At 37.2% G+C, this 15,597-nt stretch overlaps 2 protein-coding genes across 9 annotated transcripts in view; one reads left to right on the top strand and one right to left on the bottom strand.

Moving 5' to 3' along the window:
- The window catches only part of LOC143238850 (mutS protein homolog 5-like), a 105,222-nt gene extending 98,470 nt beyond the window's left edge, over window positions 1-6,752 (top strand). For 7 of the 8 annotated variants that reach the window (XM_076479430.1, XM_076479433.1, XM_076479427.1 and 4 more), the window contains 4 exons: window positions 4,547-4,684; window positions 5,221-5,358; window positions 5,549-5,622; window positions 6,432-6,752. In XM_076479430.1, coding sequence (XP_076335545.1) covers window positions 4,547-4,684; window positions 5,221-5,358; window positions 5,549-5,622; window positions 6,432-6,546 — 465 coding nt within the window. In that variant the 3' untranslated portion in view covers window positions 6,547-6,752. Of the gene's footprint in view, window positions 1-4,546; window positions 4,685-5,220; window positions 5,359-5,548; window positions 5,623-6,431 lie in introns of those variants that run through there. The other variant, XR_013020805.1, reaches the window with a different exon arrangement.
- Window positions 6,556-15,385, bottom strand: LOC143238852 (uncharacterized). Its single transcript, XM_076479436.1, has 4 exons — window positions 14,115-15,385; window positions 9,824-9,858; window positions 7,387-7,629; window positions 6,556-6,926 (listed from the first exon to the last, which is right to left on the bottom strand). Exons 1-4 carry the CDS (start codon window positions 14,152-14,154, stop codon window positions 6,873-6,875), a joined length of 372 nt encoding a protein of 123 aa, XP_076335551.1. The 5' UTR covers window positions 14,155-15,385; the 3' UTR covers window positions 6,556-6,872.
- Window positions 15,386-15,597: the final 212 nt, after the last annotated feature.

A 15,597-nucleotide genomic window follows, 5' to 3' on the forward strand; every position in this document is an offset into this window, starting at 1 on the left:
ATGTAATCTCCTTCTTTACAGAAGTATCAACTACTTAAGCCTGCAAGATAGCTTTAGCACTTTACATACAAGACCCCGACTCATTGATACACATGCACCGAAGTAACCAATTACCAAGTCTTTTAAAGAAATCAACTGACAAATAAATGGCTAAAGTATGGGCAATCTCGTATCACCAATTCCAGCCAACAATTTCATGACACAGATTTAACTGAAAGCAATCAATTTAGCCTTACACCCACCACTATACAGGTGCAGCTATATTGATGATACAATTGCTGGATTCACATCTACAGAGCACACACTTAGTTTTTTCAACCACTTCATTGGATCCATCATATCTTTATTTACACAAGAAACGGTGTGGATTCCTGTATGTGGTGAGGGGACCTCCCAGGGAAGGTTCTGTTTCAGTTTACCTCCTCTGGGATTTAAACATCCACCAACATGTTTGCCGTGCCTGGCAACTCCGTGAGGGGGGAGAAGAGGATCCTGATGGTTGAGGGGTCCAACTCTATCACACCACTTTGGCTTTGAATTCCTGTAGTTGGGTCAGCCTTGGGATGCCCCCCCCCCAGGTCAATTGGCTGGTCTACTTGGGCTAGGGTAAACCAAATACTAGTGTTGAATGTTCTCAACAGGTATTGTGGACATTGTATCCTGTACGAAACCATGGCATTGCTGCAGTGTCCTGGTTTGATATTGTAGTGTGTCCCCTTGTAGGGCTCCTTGGTGGGTGGGGTCAGTGGGTACCAAAGTTTCCTTTTTTTATTATGGAAAATAAAAACTTAAAGAAAATAGGGAAAAACAGTCCATAGATAAAGGACCACGTCTTGAAGATTCTGAGCAGCAATCTTCAACATCTCTAACACCTGTTGTACCTCGTATTCTTATCCTGTATTCTCGTTCAGACAAACCTTTAGGGCAGATGTCTCCCTTTTTCATTCAGAAGGGAATAGAGGGACTTGCTGGCTCTCCAAAGTCAGTAAAGAAGCTTTGATCTGGTGACATAGTGGTGGAAACATCCACATCTCACAGTAAACTCCTCTTGCATTCAAAGGCAATTGGGGATATACCTGTTGAGGTTACACCTCATGCTACTTTGAATTCATCATGAGAAGCTGTTGTTGAGAGGGATTTGAAGAACATCCCAGAGTCAGAGATTCTTGCTGGTTTCTGCACTCAAGGAGTTTCTGCAGTGAGGCGTATCTCCACTTGTAAAGATGGAATTACGATGCTAAACCCATATCCTCATTCTGATATTTACATCACCACATCCACCTGCCACCATCAAGGCAGGTTATCTTAATTGTGGGGTATGGCCCATACATTCCAAATGCTCTCTGATGTTTCCAGTGTCAGTGGTTTAGTCACTTAAAAATGTCATGTCGTGGTTCCTTAGGATGGCAAGGACCATGATACTTATGAATGTGAAATATACCTTCATTGCATCAGTTGCAATGGCTCTCACCTGTCCTACTTTCGTTCTTGCCCTACATGGAGGGAAGAGGTGCAGCATTTGAAAACAATTCATAACATTGCTTACCCTGAGGCTCAAAAGTTGCTGTCCACTACCTCATCTCAGACGTGTGCTGCTGTACTTCGTTCCACTACTACAGTGGGAGTGCAGAAAGACCTCTCTGTGCCTCCAAAAGAATCGTTCTCAAAACAATCTTTTGACCTCCATGGTTAAAAAGTTGATGGATCAACTTCAACACCCATCTCTGTCCCTTACATACAATCCAACGAATCCCAAGATCCACTTCCTTTGGTTCTGGGTACAGGCAATTCTGCAGATACACCTTCTCCTACCCCAAGATGCAAAACGATCATTCATTCACGTCCTTAGTTGTTGGAATCTTCTTCCAACAGCAAAGACCTGCCATATCGACCCAGGGCAGGATACATGAAGGTTGATAGATCTCCCTTGAATAAAGACAATAAAGAAAAAAAGATGTGGTTCTAAACATGAGGGTTCTCCACCCAATTCGCTTACACATAAGTAAAAATGGCCACCTTGATACAATGGAACTGTTGAAGTGTACGTTCTAATCTAGATGACATCAAAACGCTGATTGCTTCCTACCATCCAGTATGTCTTTCCTTACAGGAAACATTTCTGAAACCTGCCAATACAGTCACCTGTCAGCAGTTTTCTTTGTACAGAAATGACAGGTTGTGTGATGGACGAGTGCATGGAGAGATGGCACTGTTGGTTGGTCAGCATGTGCCCACCCTGTCTGCCACTCGACACACCCTTTGAGGCCGTAGCCATCCATGTTGCCTTGGATCATACCATCACTGTTCTCTCTGTCATCTGGAGAGACATATGATCAATCAGACCTTGATGCTCTCATTAAACATTTGCCATCTCCCTTTTTATTCCTGAGGGAATTTAATGGACATCATCCTCTCTGTGGAAGTGTTGATATTGATGCACCTAGTCAGTCCTTTACTGCTATTGATCTCTCAGTTTGCTCCCCTTCACAATTCTCCCAGTTTTTATGGAGAGTTGACCATAATCCACGAGGCAATGATCACTTTCCTATAATTTTGAGAGACTGGCCATGGTTGATGCCACCCAACTCACGTGCTACAGTGGAAGCTGAATCATGCAAACTGTTCTTGCAAAACTTGATCCTGCCATTGTCTGTAAGCCATCCATAGAGACTGTGTGGCAGCAGTAACTGATTGTACTATAGAAGCAGCTGTTCAATGTATTCCTAAACCCTCGACACGTTTTCCACTATATCCTCATCCATGGTGGAATCCTGCCTGTCACATGGCAGGGAAGGCTCAAAAACGAGCCTGGGATACTTTCCATAGTTATCCCATACACTTGAACTGCATTGCTTTCCTGCAGGCCCGTGCACATGCTCGGTGGGTAAGACATCAAAGCCAGAAGGCATCTTGGATTAAGTTCACAACCAGCATATCTTTTATCACCAGTTCCAAAGTCATATAGGACAAGATACGAAAGGTTAGTGGGTAATATAATTTTTGTCCCCCTCTCGATCTTGCTGTCTGATGGCCAGGAACAAGCTGATACCCAGAGCATTGCAGATACTCCAGGTGAAAGCTTTTGCTGGGTATCTAGCACTTCTTCCTCCACCTTCTTAGCCATCAAGAGTCGGGCAGAGAGATCACCCCGTTTCTTTCAAGCTGATTGTCTATTACTATAATCATCTCTTCACACTGGTGAAACTCAAACTGATTTTTCAATCTGGCAGTACATCGATTGGACCTGATCATATACATTGACATGCTGCACCATCTATCTCCTGCTTCTCTTGCTATTCTTCCGATTGTTTTTCCTGATGCCTGGTCTGAGGCTATTGTCCTACCTTTCTCTAAACCTCAGAAGGATCCCAATATTCCTTCAAACTACCGCCCAATTGCTTTGATGAGCTGTCTATAAGACTGTAGAGAGGACGGTTAATGTCCGTCTTGTGTCTTTCCTCAAATCGTTTCATGTTAGTTCACACCCTGTTCTTGCCAATATTCAAAACCGACTGGCCCATTTCTCTTTAACATCTACTTCTATCCAGTTTTTCTAGATACTGGGCCATGTTGGTATTCGCAAGAACGAGCTTGCCGACACTGCAGCTCTGGCACTGTCACTGATGTGCCTGTTCCATACATGGACTATGGTCCTGTATTCAAGGCTCGGCTCCATGCCAGCTGGCAGTCAACTTAGAGTGAGCAACATTAAAACGAGTTTTTCCAAATAAAACCTATTGGACTTTCGCCGTCTTGCTTCCATTAGGATCAGAAAGAGGAAGTTGTTCTAACTAGACTACTCATTGGTCACAGTTTTTAACTTATCATTTTCTTTTATCTGAAACTGATGCACCAGTGTGTTGTCTGTATAACACTCAGGTTACAATAAGCCACATTTTACTTTCGTGTCTTCGTTACGACTCTCAACGATGTCACTATTTTAAACATGTTCTATCTCAAGGTTTGTCCATAACGTTTATATTATTGGTGATAGTGACACTGTCCACCTTGGAAATGTTTTTAGTTTTTTAAAGGCTATTAATCTTTTTAATGCCATTTAAGTTTTTTAATTTACACATTAGACCTTTTTAACGCGATTTTCTTTTAAAAATTGCAGTCCATCTAGTTCAATTTAAAGTTAAAAATGGCTAAAATCAAATATCTCAAAACCAGGACTGGAAAGGCCAACTGCAGGTGACTGACGGTGGTTTTTATACTTACCTGTTAGCCTTCCTGGAAAGTTATGATAATTACATTTATGCTACAGAATGTCCTTTACAACTTGTATTACTGTAGTTTTTCTCTTAACATTGTAGACTGAATGTAGACATTGATTTTATGATCTTTGTTTTATTTTACCTTAATTTTCCTAAATGTATTTTAACTTTTTACCAGCTATTTGGCATAGATAGCCTAGCTGCTTTGTGCCATAAAACACCAAATAAACCACGTTGCACTTCAGAAAACTACAGTTATTTACACAACAAGGAATAAATGTGAACTTAAAGTATTTTGAGGGTACCGATAAATAATATCTCTTGTCTAGGTGGATGGATTAGCTTTGTTGACGTGTAGTCTTAAGTTCTGGTTGAAGAAAGAGCAAGCTTGTCCTCACGTTCTCGTGTCTACTCACTTCCACTCCATCTTTAACCTTCTGCGTCCTTCAGCTTTACTAAAGTACCAGGCAAGTGAAAAACTTAACAATGGTTCTTCTTGGAACTTCCAAGTTTTAACTTTATTATTTAGTAGTACGAGCTGGTGATCCAGGTTTGAATCCACATGTCACCTCCATTGCACACTGTAGGTGTGGGTGCATTATAAGAGTGACAGTTGATAGTCTCCTAGTAGGTTTGCCATAAACACTAATATTCTTCTATTTAATATGTGATGTATGTGAATTTATTTGCGCTGTTCTGTTAAAATCATTTTATAATGCAAGGAATATGAGAACTTTTTGAACTACATCCTTGTCCTTAATTTCACAAATTTAGAAAAAAGCATGTTCAAAATTCGTTTCTCATAGCATCAAAACATTCAGTTGTGAGAAGAAAAAACAAAAACAATTTAGGTTCCTAAAATACAAACAAATTGTCAGTATAATTATAGGCTAACAGCTTTGTGTTTCTGTAAGTAACTCGCTAAGAAAAATAAAAGAATGATAGTTATAAAGAGTAGTAATTAATGTTGGGTGTTTTTTTGTTGTTTTTTTTGTACCTTAAGACCATGGACGTGCTACGAGAGGAAGATGATTTTGTGTTTCTGTATCAGCTAAAAGATGGAAGAGCCGACGGAAGTTTTGCCCATCACGTGGCTTCTCTTGCAGGAATACCAACTAATCTGATAGAAAGAGGCAAACAGGTCTAACTTTTCTGATATCTCAAACCATTTTGAACAGGAGTTGCATATACGTTAGTGTTTGTTATATTTTTTAACTTGCAGTGTAACCTTAAAGGTGTTTTGTGAACAATACGTTGGTATCATAATTTAATTTTAAACGTCTGTTTCACATAAAGTCAATGATTTGTGATGGTCATCTACATAATTTCAGGTATCAGAATTATTTAGACAGAACCGGCCCATACCTCCTATAAACCAAGAAGTCGCCGATGCTAAACTAAAAACGTAGGTTCTTAACTTTAACACAAACTGGAGTTTATTACTATACGTTTCTGTTACGAGTAAATATTACAGTTGTATTAGAAGCTATCCATACCTTACAAGTTCACTGGTCTCCCCCATCAATACGTGTGTATAACAGGGTAAGATAATATTACACATTATTGGAAGAAACCTTCAGTGGTAAATAATGTATATATGCTCCATATATCTCTGAACTGTAAACTTACCTTGTTACGTCCATGTAAAGAAATATATATATTAACCATTATGAAAGTTTAAGAATGCCATAAATGTACCTCCAGTAGAAACTAATATTTATCATCAGTGTTTTAAGTTTCGTTTGCTAGATTAAAATAAATTCTTTAATATCTTTCCACTTACAAAAGTGACATTTAGATAAGATGCTAATTGTTTATGGTAACTCGTATTTTTTCCCCATAATGTTCATTAGGTTTTTCCTATATTACTGGAGGCCTGATCCTAGAGCAGCTTCATACACTGTTTGTTTTTTCATCCTGATCGTCTTATTAAAAAGGTTAAAGGAGAATGCCTGCTCTGTTCTAATTATTCTTTCCAGTTTTATGCTTATATTATTACATCTATAAGGATCATGATATTTGTTTCCCAACCAAATTTTAGCACAGTTTGTAGAAGTTCCCGAGGGTATGCAGTTGTACTTACCTTAGTTCTATACTTTATAAATATGCAGAAAAAACCTTTAGTAGATGTCTCACTAAAACTTCCATGAATTGTTGTACTTTATAAATGGGTGGAAGTTACCATGACATAATGAACATGCAATATCTTTCCAGCTGTGCTGCTGTCGTCTCAGATTTCCTTCACCTGGATCTGGATTCAGCTGATTTACAAGCATTTCTTCAGCATGTGCTTAAGACAATGGACAATGACGGGGAAGAACCAACATAAACTACATGCTCCATTCTCTCAAAGTTTTTATTTATTTATTTATTCTGTTTGAAACTTTATAAAGATAAACGTTTTTTACACCCCCTGATGTGTTTAAATGTTATCAAAATAGATGCTTACCAGAGTCATTTCATACTAAAATCCACTTTACAACAAATGTACACTGGTAACTATATTAACTCTGCAATAAAGTTTTCTTCATTTTCATTTAACCCTGAGCAACTTCAAAGCCACTACCACATGGTAATTCATTTCATAAAATATAGACATCTTAAGAAGACACTAGTCGAACAGTAATAGTATTTAGGGTTGAGAAAATTTTGCTACTACCATGGAATCTTCCTATGCCAGCCGGTCACATTGGGAGGATTTAGACGCATCTGTAAATAAATAAATAATTACTGAACCATCCTAAATTAAACATTTAATTATCATTAACAACTATGAGGGTGTGATCACCTTATCCAAGCTGGCAAAACACAATTCTTAGACTGTTACATATTTGAATACATTCTTCAATAATGTATAACAATAGCTTTGTAACCACTATTTTGTTCTACTATCACACTCAGCAATTCAAACACTTATTATAACATTCTTGAAAACTGCTAAAAGACTAGGTATAAAAGGTAGTGTTAAAATCATGATATGTCTAATGACAAGTACCATGTAATTATCGAATATTACAAAAACATATTCAGCACAGAAAACACTTTAAACATATATGTTAGGTAAAATTACCAAAATATCAAATAAATTGTGGGTGTAAAAACATTTGACTCTATTTTATCATTAAAAATTTTGATAGGAAATGTTAAAATATACTGTTTATAGACTCACCAGGATACGACGTTTCTCTTTACAAGCATAGTCTGTCTCATCTATGTCATTGTAACAATCTGACTTGTGATATTTTGGGATACCTTTACCCCCAAATTCACACAACTTATTTAGTGGACGGGCTTTAACAAACATCTTTTCCATCCCTGTGGGCTTTTCCTGTGGACAGTAGAACACTTTGGGAGTTTTGAGGTCAAATACAATGCTTTTACGCATCATGTCTGCACACACAGTTGAAAATGGCTAAAGAAAAGATATTATAACTATTAATTAGTGAAAGTAAATTGACAGTAACCCACATGCATTAAGTGAGGCAACTTAGTTTTATTTTAGGACTGGACTAATATCTGTCATAAATTAAAGTTGGTTAAGGTTTTTTAAAAATTACTGGCTGAATTTTAGTGTTAACTTATATCACTTGAGTTACATGCATAGGTTTTTAAGGTTGTAAGGCTAATACAGCTCTTATAAAAAATGTCTAAAGTTGAACCAGAAAATTCAAGGTAAAATACAGTCCCAAATTGAGTTCATTTATAGTGTTCACACTGAGCAGTGAATACAAAACAGAAGTGGGGGGGGGGAGTAGACCTATTACTTGCTGGTTGAAAACGTCAAAACATAAACTTATATATCTCTGTAGGTATATTTAGGCTTTTGAAAGCTCAGTAAAACTAGTTAAAAGTAATTACACTACCACAAAAACACCACAACATTTGTACTGTGAAGGAAGTGATATAAAATGGCTCTACATGTACATATAACTCAACTTGTATCATAAACATAAAATGGGTGTAAAAAAAAATTGAACCCTAAACTTGGTTTAAATAAATCAAATTTTTGAAAACTTGCATTACGAACAGTTTCAGAATTTTCTAGTACAGCTACATAAGGGGCTACCTTGTCCTTTGCTGTACCTAATTTTGAGATACAATACAAAGGAGCTAATTGTCATTAGCAACCTACAAGGGGTGGATGTTGGTGTTAACTTTAACAACCGTAATTTCCCATCTATACAGTAAAATCATGCTAACATCTCAGACTGAACAGTTATAACAGGCATAAATAAATATACTCTTCAAAAAAAGAAATGCAAAAGGGATATTTTTGTTATTTTAAAGAGAAATATATGTAATAACGTTACAAGCTCAGAGTATGTGATGTTACACGTGTTAAGGCACTGATTGTCAGACCAAAATGACAATAAAAGTTGTCCACTTTGAAAACGGAGGAAAACATCGGATTTTTCGCCAAAACGCATTCGTGTCCAATAAATTTGTTTGAAAGATCTGCATGTTCTGCAAGTGCAACATGTGCAAAATCCCTATAAAAGTGACGGGTTCTCGGTTTCCACAGCTCAGTGTTAAGCTACCGACACGCAATACAGTTACGCCAAGACTGACTGAAGCACAACGCAACAACGCCATTGGTCGTTGGAAGCAGGCGAATCTCGATCAGATGTTGCCAGAGCTGTTAATGTCCACCCAAGCACCATCACAAGGCTATGGAATCGTCACCAACAACATGGATCAACTCGTGACCGTCCACGATCTGGCAGACCTCGTGTGACCACGCCCGCACAAGATCGCTACATCCGGTTACGTCACCTTCGGGATAGGGCCACCACTGCGACGTCTACTGCCTCAACCATACCAGGGCTGCGTAGGATTTCCGATCAGACCGTATGCAACCGTCGACGAGATTCTTAGGCCCCATGTGCAACCCATCATGGTGAACGTCAACAACGCTTTTCAACATGACAACGCCCGTCCTCACACAGCCCGACTCATCACTGTCTTCTTGAGACATCACAACATCAACATTCTTCCCTGGCCCTCCAGATCACCACATTTAAACCTCATCGAACATCTTTGGGACGAGTTGGACCGACGTCTGCGACGGCGACAACCTCAACTGCAGACTCTACCTCAGCTTGCAGCAGCTTTGCAGGCTGAGTGGATAGCCATTCCACAGGATGCGATTCGTCATCTCATCGCTTCCATGGGCAGGAGATGCCAAGCAGTTATTGATGCTCACGGGAGACATACTCGTTATTGACGTTGAGTGGCGTTAAACTTCACCTAGTGAGCGTGGACTTTTACAGACTTTGGATGTTCAGCAGTGAATGTGCAAAGTTTCACACACGTCATACAGAACTACCCGGAATAAACTTGTTAACAATATGTCTCAAATTTTGCCTTTCTTTTTTTGAAGAGTATAGTTTCCACCCACTATCTTTCTTTTATATTAAGTTTAATAAGTTCACACCAAGTAAATTGACAATGAATCATGTATTTAATAAAAACTGAGTATTTCAATACTGTTATTAATACATTAATCATACAACGTTCATCACTTTTATAAATTCCCAGCAATATTTACCTGGATGAAAGAAAGAAAAAACAAAACTACATGCTATAATAATTATTTAACTACTTACAAGCAAGAGGGCGCTGGTGATCACAATCCATCGACCTGAAAAACAACAAAAGAAATCAAGATAATTGAAATGTAAACGTGAGAAAAGAACAAAAACAAAGTGAACAGTTCCTTTGTTGACATACTTTTGAATTATACTTACAAGAGAAACAGATAAAAAAAAGCATACAAGTATTTCTTGTAATATTAAACTTTCTAAGTGAACACTAATTTTAAACCACTGAATGTTGAAACAGGCTTCTGTTTTTATACTTTTTACGTCCAATGTTATTTTATTTTTTATTGATTAAGCCTAATTTTTCTTTACAAGTTAAATTTTAATTTAAAAAAGGGAATAGGGATTGTCACAAAATAAGCTGAATAAACACCCAAAGCCTACAACTAAGGACTGTATAAAATAAACAAACTAAGCTGGAAAATGTCTACACTATTATTCTCAGTAAAAATTCCTATCTTGATTCCATGTTTAAAGCACATATTAATCCTAATGGAGTCAAAACAAAGATCTGTAGTTTGTTCAAATAATGTTGACACTATTTCCAGCCTACTTTGTTTACTTTTTTAGTCGCTAGGTGTAAGTTTGAAAATATAATCTGTGCATTTTGATTCAACTTGTTTCTGTACCTTTTTGATGACCCCTATTCCCATTTTTGCATTATTTGCTATCACCTTGTTTCGCAAGTTTTTTGTGTCCATTTAAATAAAATACGTTTTTCGCCAAATACGTGCACATGCTTTTAAATGAATGTTACATGTTTTTCAACAGTTTACTGTCGCATTGGCTTATTTTCCACCCACTCATTATTTACTGATCTAGGTGGGTTTGTACATGAGGTTTCGTGTAAACACGTTTAACAATCGTTGAGTACACAGAAAGCCACTTAAACAATAACATCGCATATAGTATATACTTATAGCCACGTAAATCAACTTTTATGTACGTCATTGGCATTGTCAACGTTTCATATACTAAATTTGTCTAGGTTTTGGTGCAAAATAACGATTTTTCCTCAGACTTCTGAAACACAAATATGAATAATACACTAAGATACGCGCTCGTAATTTGAGTGAAGTATGAAAGTCATAGAATAAATTACCACTATATTATGGTAATTTTTTTTTTTTTTGAATTTCGCACAAAGCTACTCGAGGGCTATCTGTGCTAGCCGTCCCTAATTTAGCAGTGTAAGACTAGAGGGAAGGCAGCTAGTCATCACCACCCACCGCCAACCATTGGGCTACTCTTTTACCAACGAAAAGTGGGATTGACCGTCACATAATAACGCCCCCATGGCTGGGAGGGCGAGCATGTTTGGCGCGACTCAGGCGCGAATTCGCGACCCTCAGATTACGAAACGCACGCCTTAACGCGCTAGGCCATGCCAGGCCCATAGTAATCGTCTACTGTTAGAAAAATCACTGAAATAGTCACCGAAAACCGCGTAGAGACAAAGTACAACAACGAACTAGAGAAATGGCGAATCTTCAACGTGGAATGAAGTTGAAGACACAGCAATATAAATATACATTTTTTTTTTTTTTAATAAAACGAAGCCATGGGCTCCTACAGTAATTTTCGAGATGGAGGGCAAAACATATATGTAGGGGGATCAGCTTTTACCATGCAAGTCAACAAACTAAAATAATGTTATATGTGATTAAACATTAACACAAAATTACAGTTTTAATAAAAAAATAAACTACGATGTTAAGATTACATAACAATAGTGCAACGTTTTGTTAAATGTATGGGGGCACATACCCCTTCCTATGGGTCCCCACGAATAGGCCATTACCGACAAGTATAACAGTGCTTAAAACAGGTTCCACATTTCTACGATGCAACTTCGGAAAGCTTAAATTATAAAGTGTGGAAATCTCTACTTTCACGAATCAACATTAAAATAGCCCTATAAACTTATAGAAGTTTGTTCAGTAGTTGTGCATAGACTTTGGCGCAATATACCTAGCCGTTTTTGCTGTAGGTTTCGATGCATGAATAACTTTGAAAGAAATTTGGCTAGAAGCAACAAAAACTGATACAACCTTTTTCTCTCAAAATTCAACATAAAAATAGTCCTGCGACCTGTTTAGGAGTTTTTAATAGGTTCGCCCTAGCTTGAAAATAATATTTATAGCCGTGTTTTCTTAGGCTTGTAAAACAATAACAATGTGAAGAACAAGTGGATGAAATTTGTCTAACAATCTAAAAATCCATTTTGTTTTTAGTAACCTTAGGTCTTGAATGTTGTTCAAGATTATAACAACCGTTATAAACGACCAACACTGGTACTCCCTTGATGTCCAACCGGACCACCCCATTCAGCTAAGGGGGTGAGCACTCCAAAACCACCAACATCGTCTCCTCCTCCTCTTCATGAGTCGTCACGCACGGCAAAACACTTCCCAGAGAAGGTTCCGTCTCTTCAGTTTACCTTTTCTGGGAAGTCCCCTCACCACCCACAGGTATTTTTATGATGGTTTTTGACAGTATGTGCCATTATCACTTCCCTGAAATTCCGGAACGAACCCTATTACGAACCACTATCGTGGATAACGATGCTGTTCTTTAACTTACCTTTCACAAACGTAAAAATGATCACACACACGTATATATCGCCATTATATTGTTTTCAGTACAGATATCAGGAAGTTATTTTCGTGATGACGAGAAACCCACTTGAAATAAAAATGTATTCTCAAGATGACTGGTATGGGTATTAGCACTTTAAGATAAAACCATTTGTTCTGCAGACGTGAATCCAACAATTAAATCATCAACATATCTGTACCAGTATAGTGGTGGGTGTGAGGCTGAATTGATCGCTTATGATTCAATCTGTGTCATAGAAATATTAACTAGAACTCATGATACTGGATTCATCATACTTAGGTCATTTATTTTTTGGTAAATTTGGGACTCAGCACATGAAACAAAAAACTCAACATCTTAAGAAACCAAATAAACACAAAACTGTGTTCACCTGATAACGTTAACGATGAAATAAATAAAACACTTCATCAACATCAATAAATTTACTCAAAAACTGTGTAAAAAATTATACACATCTAGACAAACAACAATAAATCCCAAGACACAATAAACTACAAAACCTTATACTGCTGCATACCATATGTTCCCGACATCAGCTAGAAAACAACCAACACTTGGAAAAAAAACTTATAACAAAACACAACATTACAGTAAATGCCAAATTTATTCAAAAACCAAGTACAAAACTGAAGTCCATACTATGTAAAATAACACTTACAAACATCACCAACACAATTTATAAAATACAATGCACCAACTGCCACAACTTTTATATAGGAGAAACAATCAGAAAAATGGAAACTAGATTCAAAGAACACAAAAATACACTTTCACACGTTTTTGAACACTGCAACTGAAATAAACACAACATAACCACAGAAAACACCCAGATACTAAGTAGGGAAACAAACAAAACAAACGCAAAATCAAAGATGCCCTACTTATACAACTAAAACCAAAAGTTAAACCAATATAAAGGAAACCCCTTATACCTATACTAATTAATAACCTAACATCTAACTGCAACGCCCCCTAAAATCCCGTGCCTGTTTACACTCTCGTTCCTAAGGCACGTGCGCAGCAACAGTCAGCTGCGAACTCTACCAAAGAAAGTCGAAACATTGTTCTGAAAGTTATTTTCATTAAAGTACTAATACCTATAACAGCCGTCTTAAGAATACAGGAAGTTACTTTATTCATAACTTTCAAAATGTATCATTCTTGTCCAAGCGCAGCACATACACTGATCGACAAGCAACAAAATTACTTAACAAGGCTGAATTGTAATTATTTAAATAAAAAACACGTAGTGGTGAAATTGACTACTCCTCTGAGTGTTTTTTATTAAGTTTGATAATGTCCAACAACCATAAATACGTACATGTTTCATGATTGAAAATACGCCAAATAGAGTAAGAATTTTTATAATTACGGCGGGGGGGATGTATGACCCAAGTTGTGCTGAGTAGCCTTGACTGGGCGAAAGTAGAGTCAGCAGAAGATTGCGGGAAATCAATAATATATTTGGCTTCCACGTCACAAATTATATTTTTAATCTTACTTTCGGCGAACAAAAAAACGTAATATAATCATTAGGCCTTGCACTCATTTTGCATTTACAGGTATTTTGTATAAATATGTGAATATATACGGTATGACCAAACTGTGACATCGGCTTTTATTGTAACTGATATAATAAACTGGGTATAATGTAAAATATAAATCTCTAAAGTCTTACCCATTTCTATACGTCTTGTATATAACGGCTGAAGTTCCATTCTGTTTGTAAGTACGTTATTTGATTACTCAGGGTCACGATTCAGGTAACAGGGTTACGTCTCGAGGTTTCAGCGTGTCCTTTCGCTCGGGAGAGCGCGCACGCATCATTAAATCGTGCAAGTTCACACGCACCACGTGCTGTTAAATATGCACGCAGTGATACGTACAAAATAAGTCTATTCAGTTTGCGGTACTCGAAAGTTGCCGATACTAACACTCAGGGGGTGAATTTCTCAATGTTAACAAAAGTACATACATGAGATTCATTTGATTTACCTTATTAGCCATCTTAATATGACGCCATTTTAACAAATAAAAAGTAAATAAATAAATGTCTGCGCATTTTTATCCTTAAGAATATTCTGTTCACACAGATTCCATGTGTAATATATTTTACTGTAATCAATAAAAGATTTTAAAACACTGACTACGATATATTCACTAGCCATAATATTAATTCCCCGCTTGGTTTTTAGTTCTGATTAGCGGTGAATATACGAAACTCTTTATATTTGCTTTTTAAACGGTTTACAAATGTTCAACAATGTGTGTTGTCAATTCCATTACCAAATGACAGAGTTGTCAAATTTCAAGAATTACCACTACCATTTCGAAATGTATTACTAACACAGAGGATTACAACGTCGCAGAAAAGCCTCATATACAAGAACGCCAATTTCCTTTATTATTATATTACGGACACTGATGTTTAACCGTGTTCTACATGCGATAAAACGTACAAGTAACACATTCCCACGAAGCTAGGGAATGACAACAGTATTTAATGATGTAAAGTTACAAACGGCAAATATCACCAGTCATGTTGTCTAAATCACACAGTCATCCTGTACACTTCACTTGTTAATAAACGATGAAAATTCACTTTAATAGATACGCGCTGGTCGGAATTTTTCTCTTCTGATTAACCCGAGTAAATCAAGGGTCCATGGTTTGCGTCCCGTCAATTAAAAAACTTACACTTCGCTTTAGCTTGCAACTGTAAAGCCAGATAACAGTTGGTGGTAGATGATGTTCACTGCCTGCATTCACTCGGGTCTATAAGCTTAAAAACAGTAAAGGCTTTATGCAAATAGCCCTTGTGTAAAACTTAGGATAAGTTTACCAGTAAATAAAGAAGTTTCTGAAATGCCTAAACGAACCCTGTTTGGCTTTGTAATGTGCTATGTTGAATAGGTAATGTTTTCACGTATGAACAATTTTACAGTTTCATTGATATCATTTTTAAAGATCTCACCTGTTGACACAAATTCTGACTCAACTTCTGGTGATAATATAGTTTTCTTCCTCAAATTCTCCCACCCTGTTAAACGTGGACTTACCACATCTGCAACATTGGATATTCTACGTTAAGTTACAAAATAGCATCATTCACATCATAAACCAACCCATAAATCAACTTACCAATTTGGTGTTAAAGTTCC

The sequence above is a fragment of the Tachypleus tridentatus genome, chromosome 13, assembly GCF_004210375.1.
Source record: "Tachypleus tridentatus isolate NWPU-2018 chromosome 13, ASM421037v1, whole genome shotgun sequence".
Classification (NCBI taxonomy): Eukaryota; Metazoa; Arthropoda; class Merostomata; order Xiphosura; family Limulidae; genus Tachypleus; species Tachypleus tridentatus.

What these genes read in the sequence shown, in the direction of transcription:
- LOC143238852 (XM_076479436.1), bottom strand. Translation starts at nt 14,154, where the DNA reads ATGGAACTTCAGCCGTTATATACAAGACGTATAGAAATGG. An exon ending in TACAAGACGTATAGAAATGG is followed by an intron (nt 9,859 to 14,114) that starts GTAAGACTTTAG and finishes GTTGTTTTTCAG; the next exon opens with GTCGATGGATTGTGATCACC. An exon ending in AAGAGAAACGTCGTATCCTG is followed by an intron (nt 6,927 to 7,386) that starts GTGAGTCTATAA and finishes ATTTATTTACAG; the next exon opens with ATGCGTCTAAATCCTCCCAA.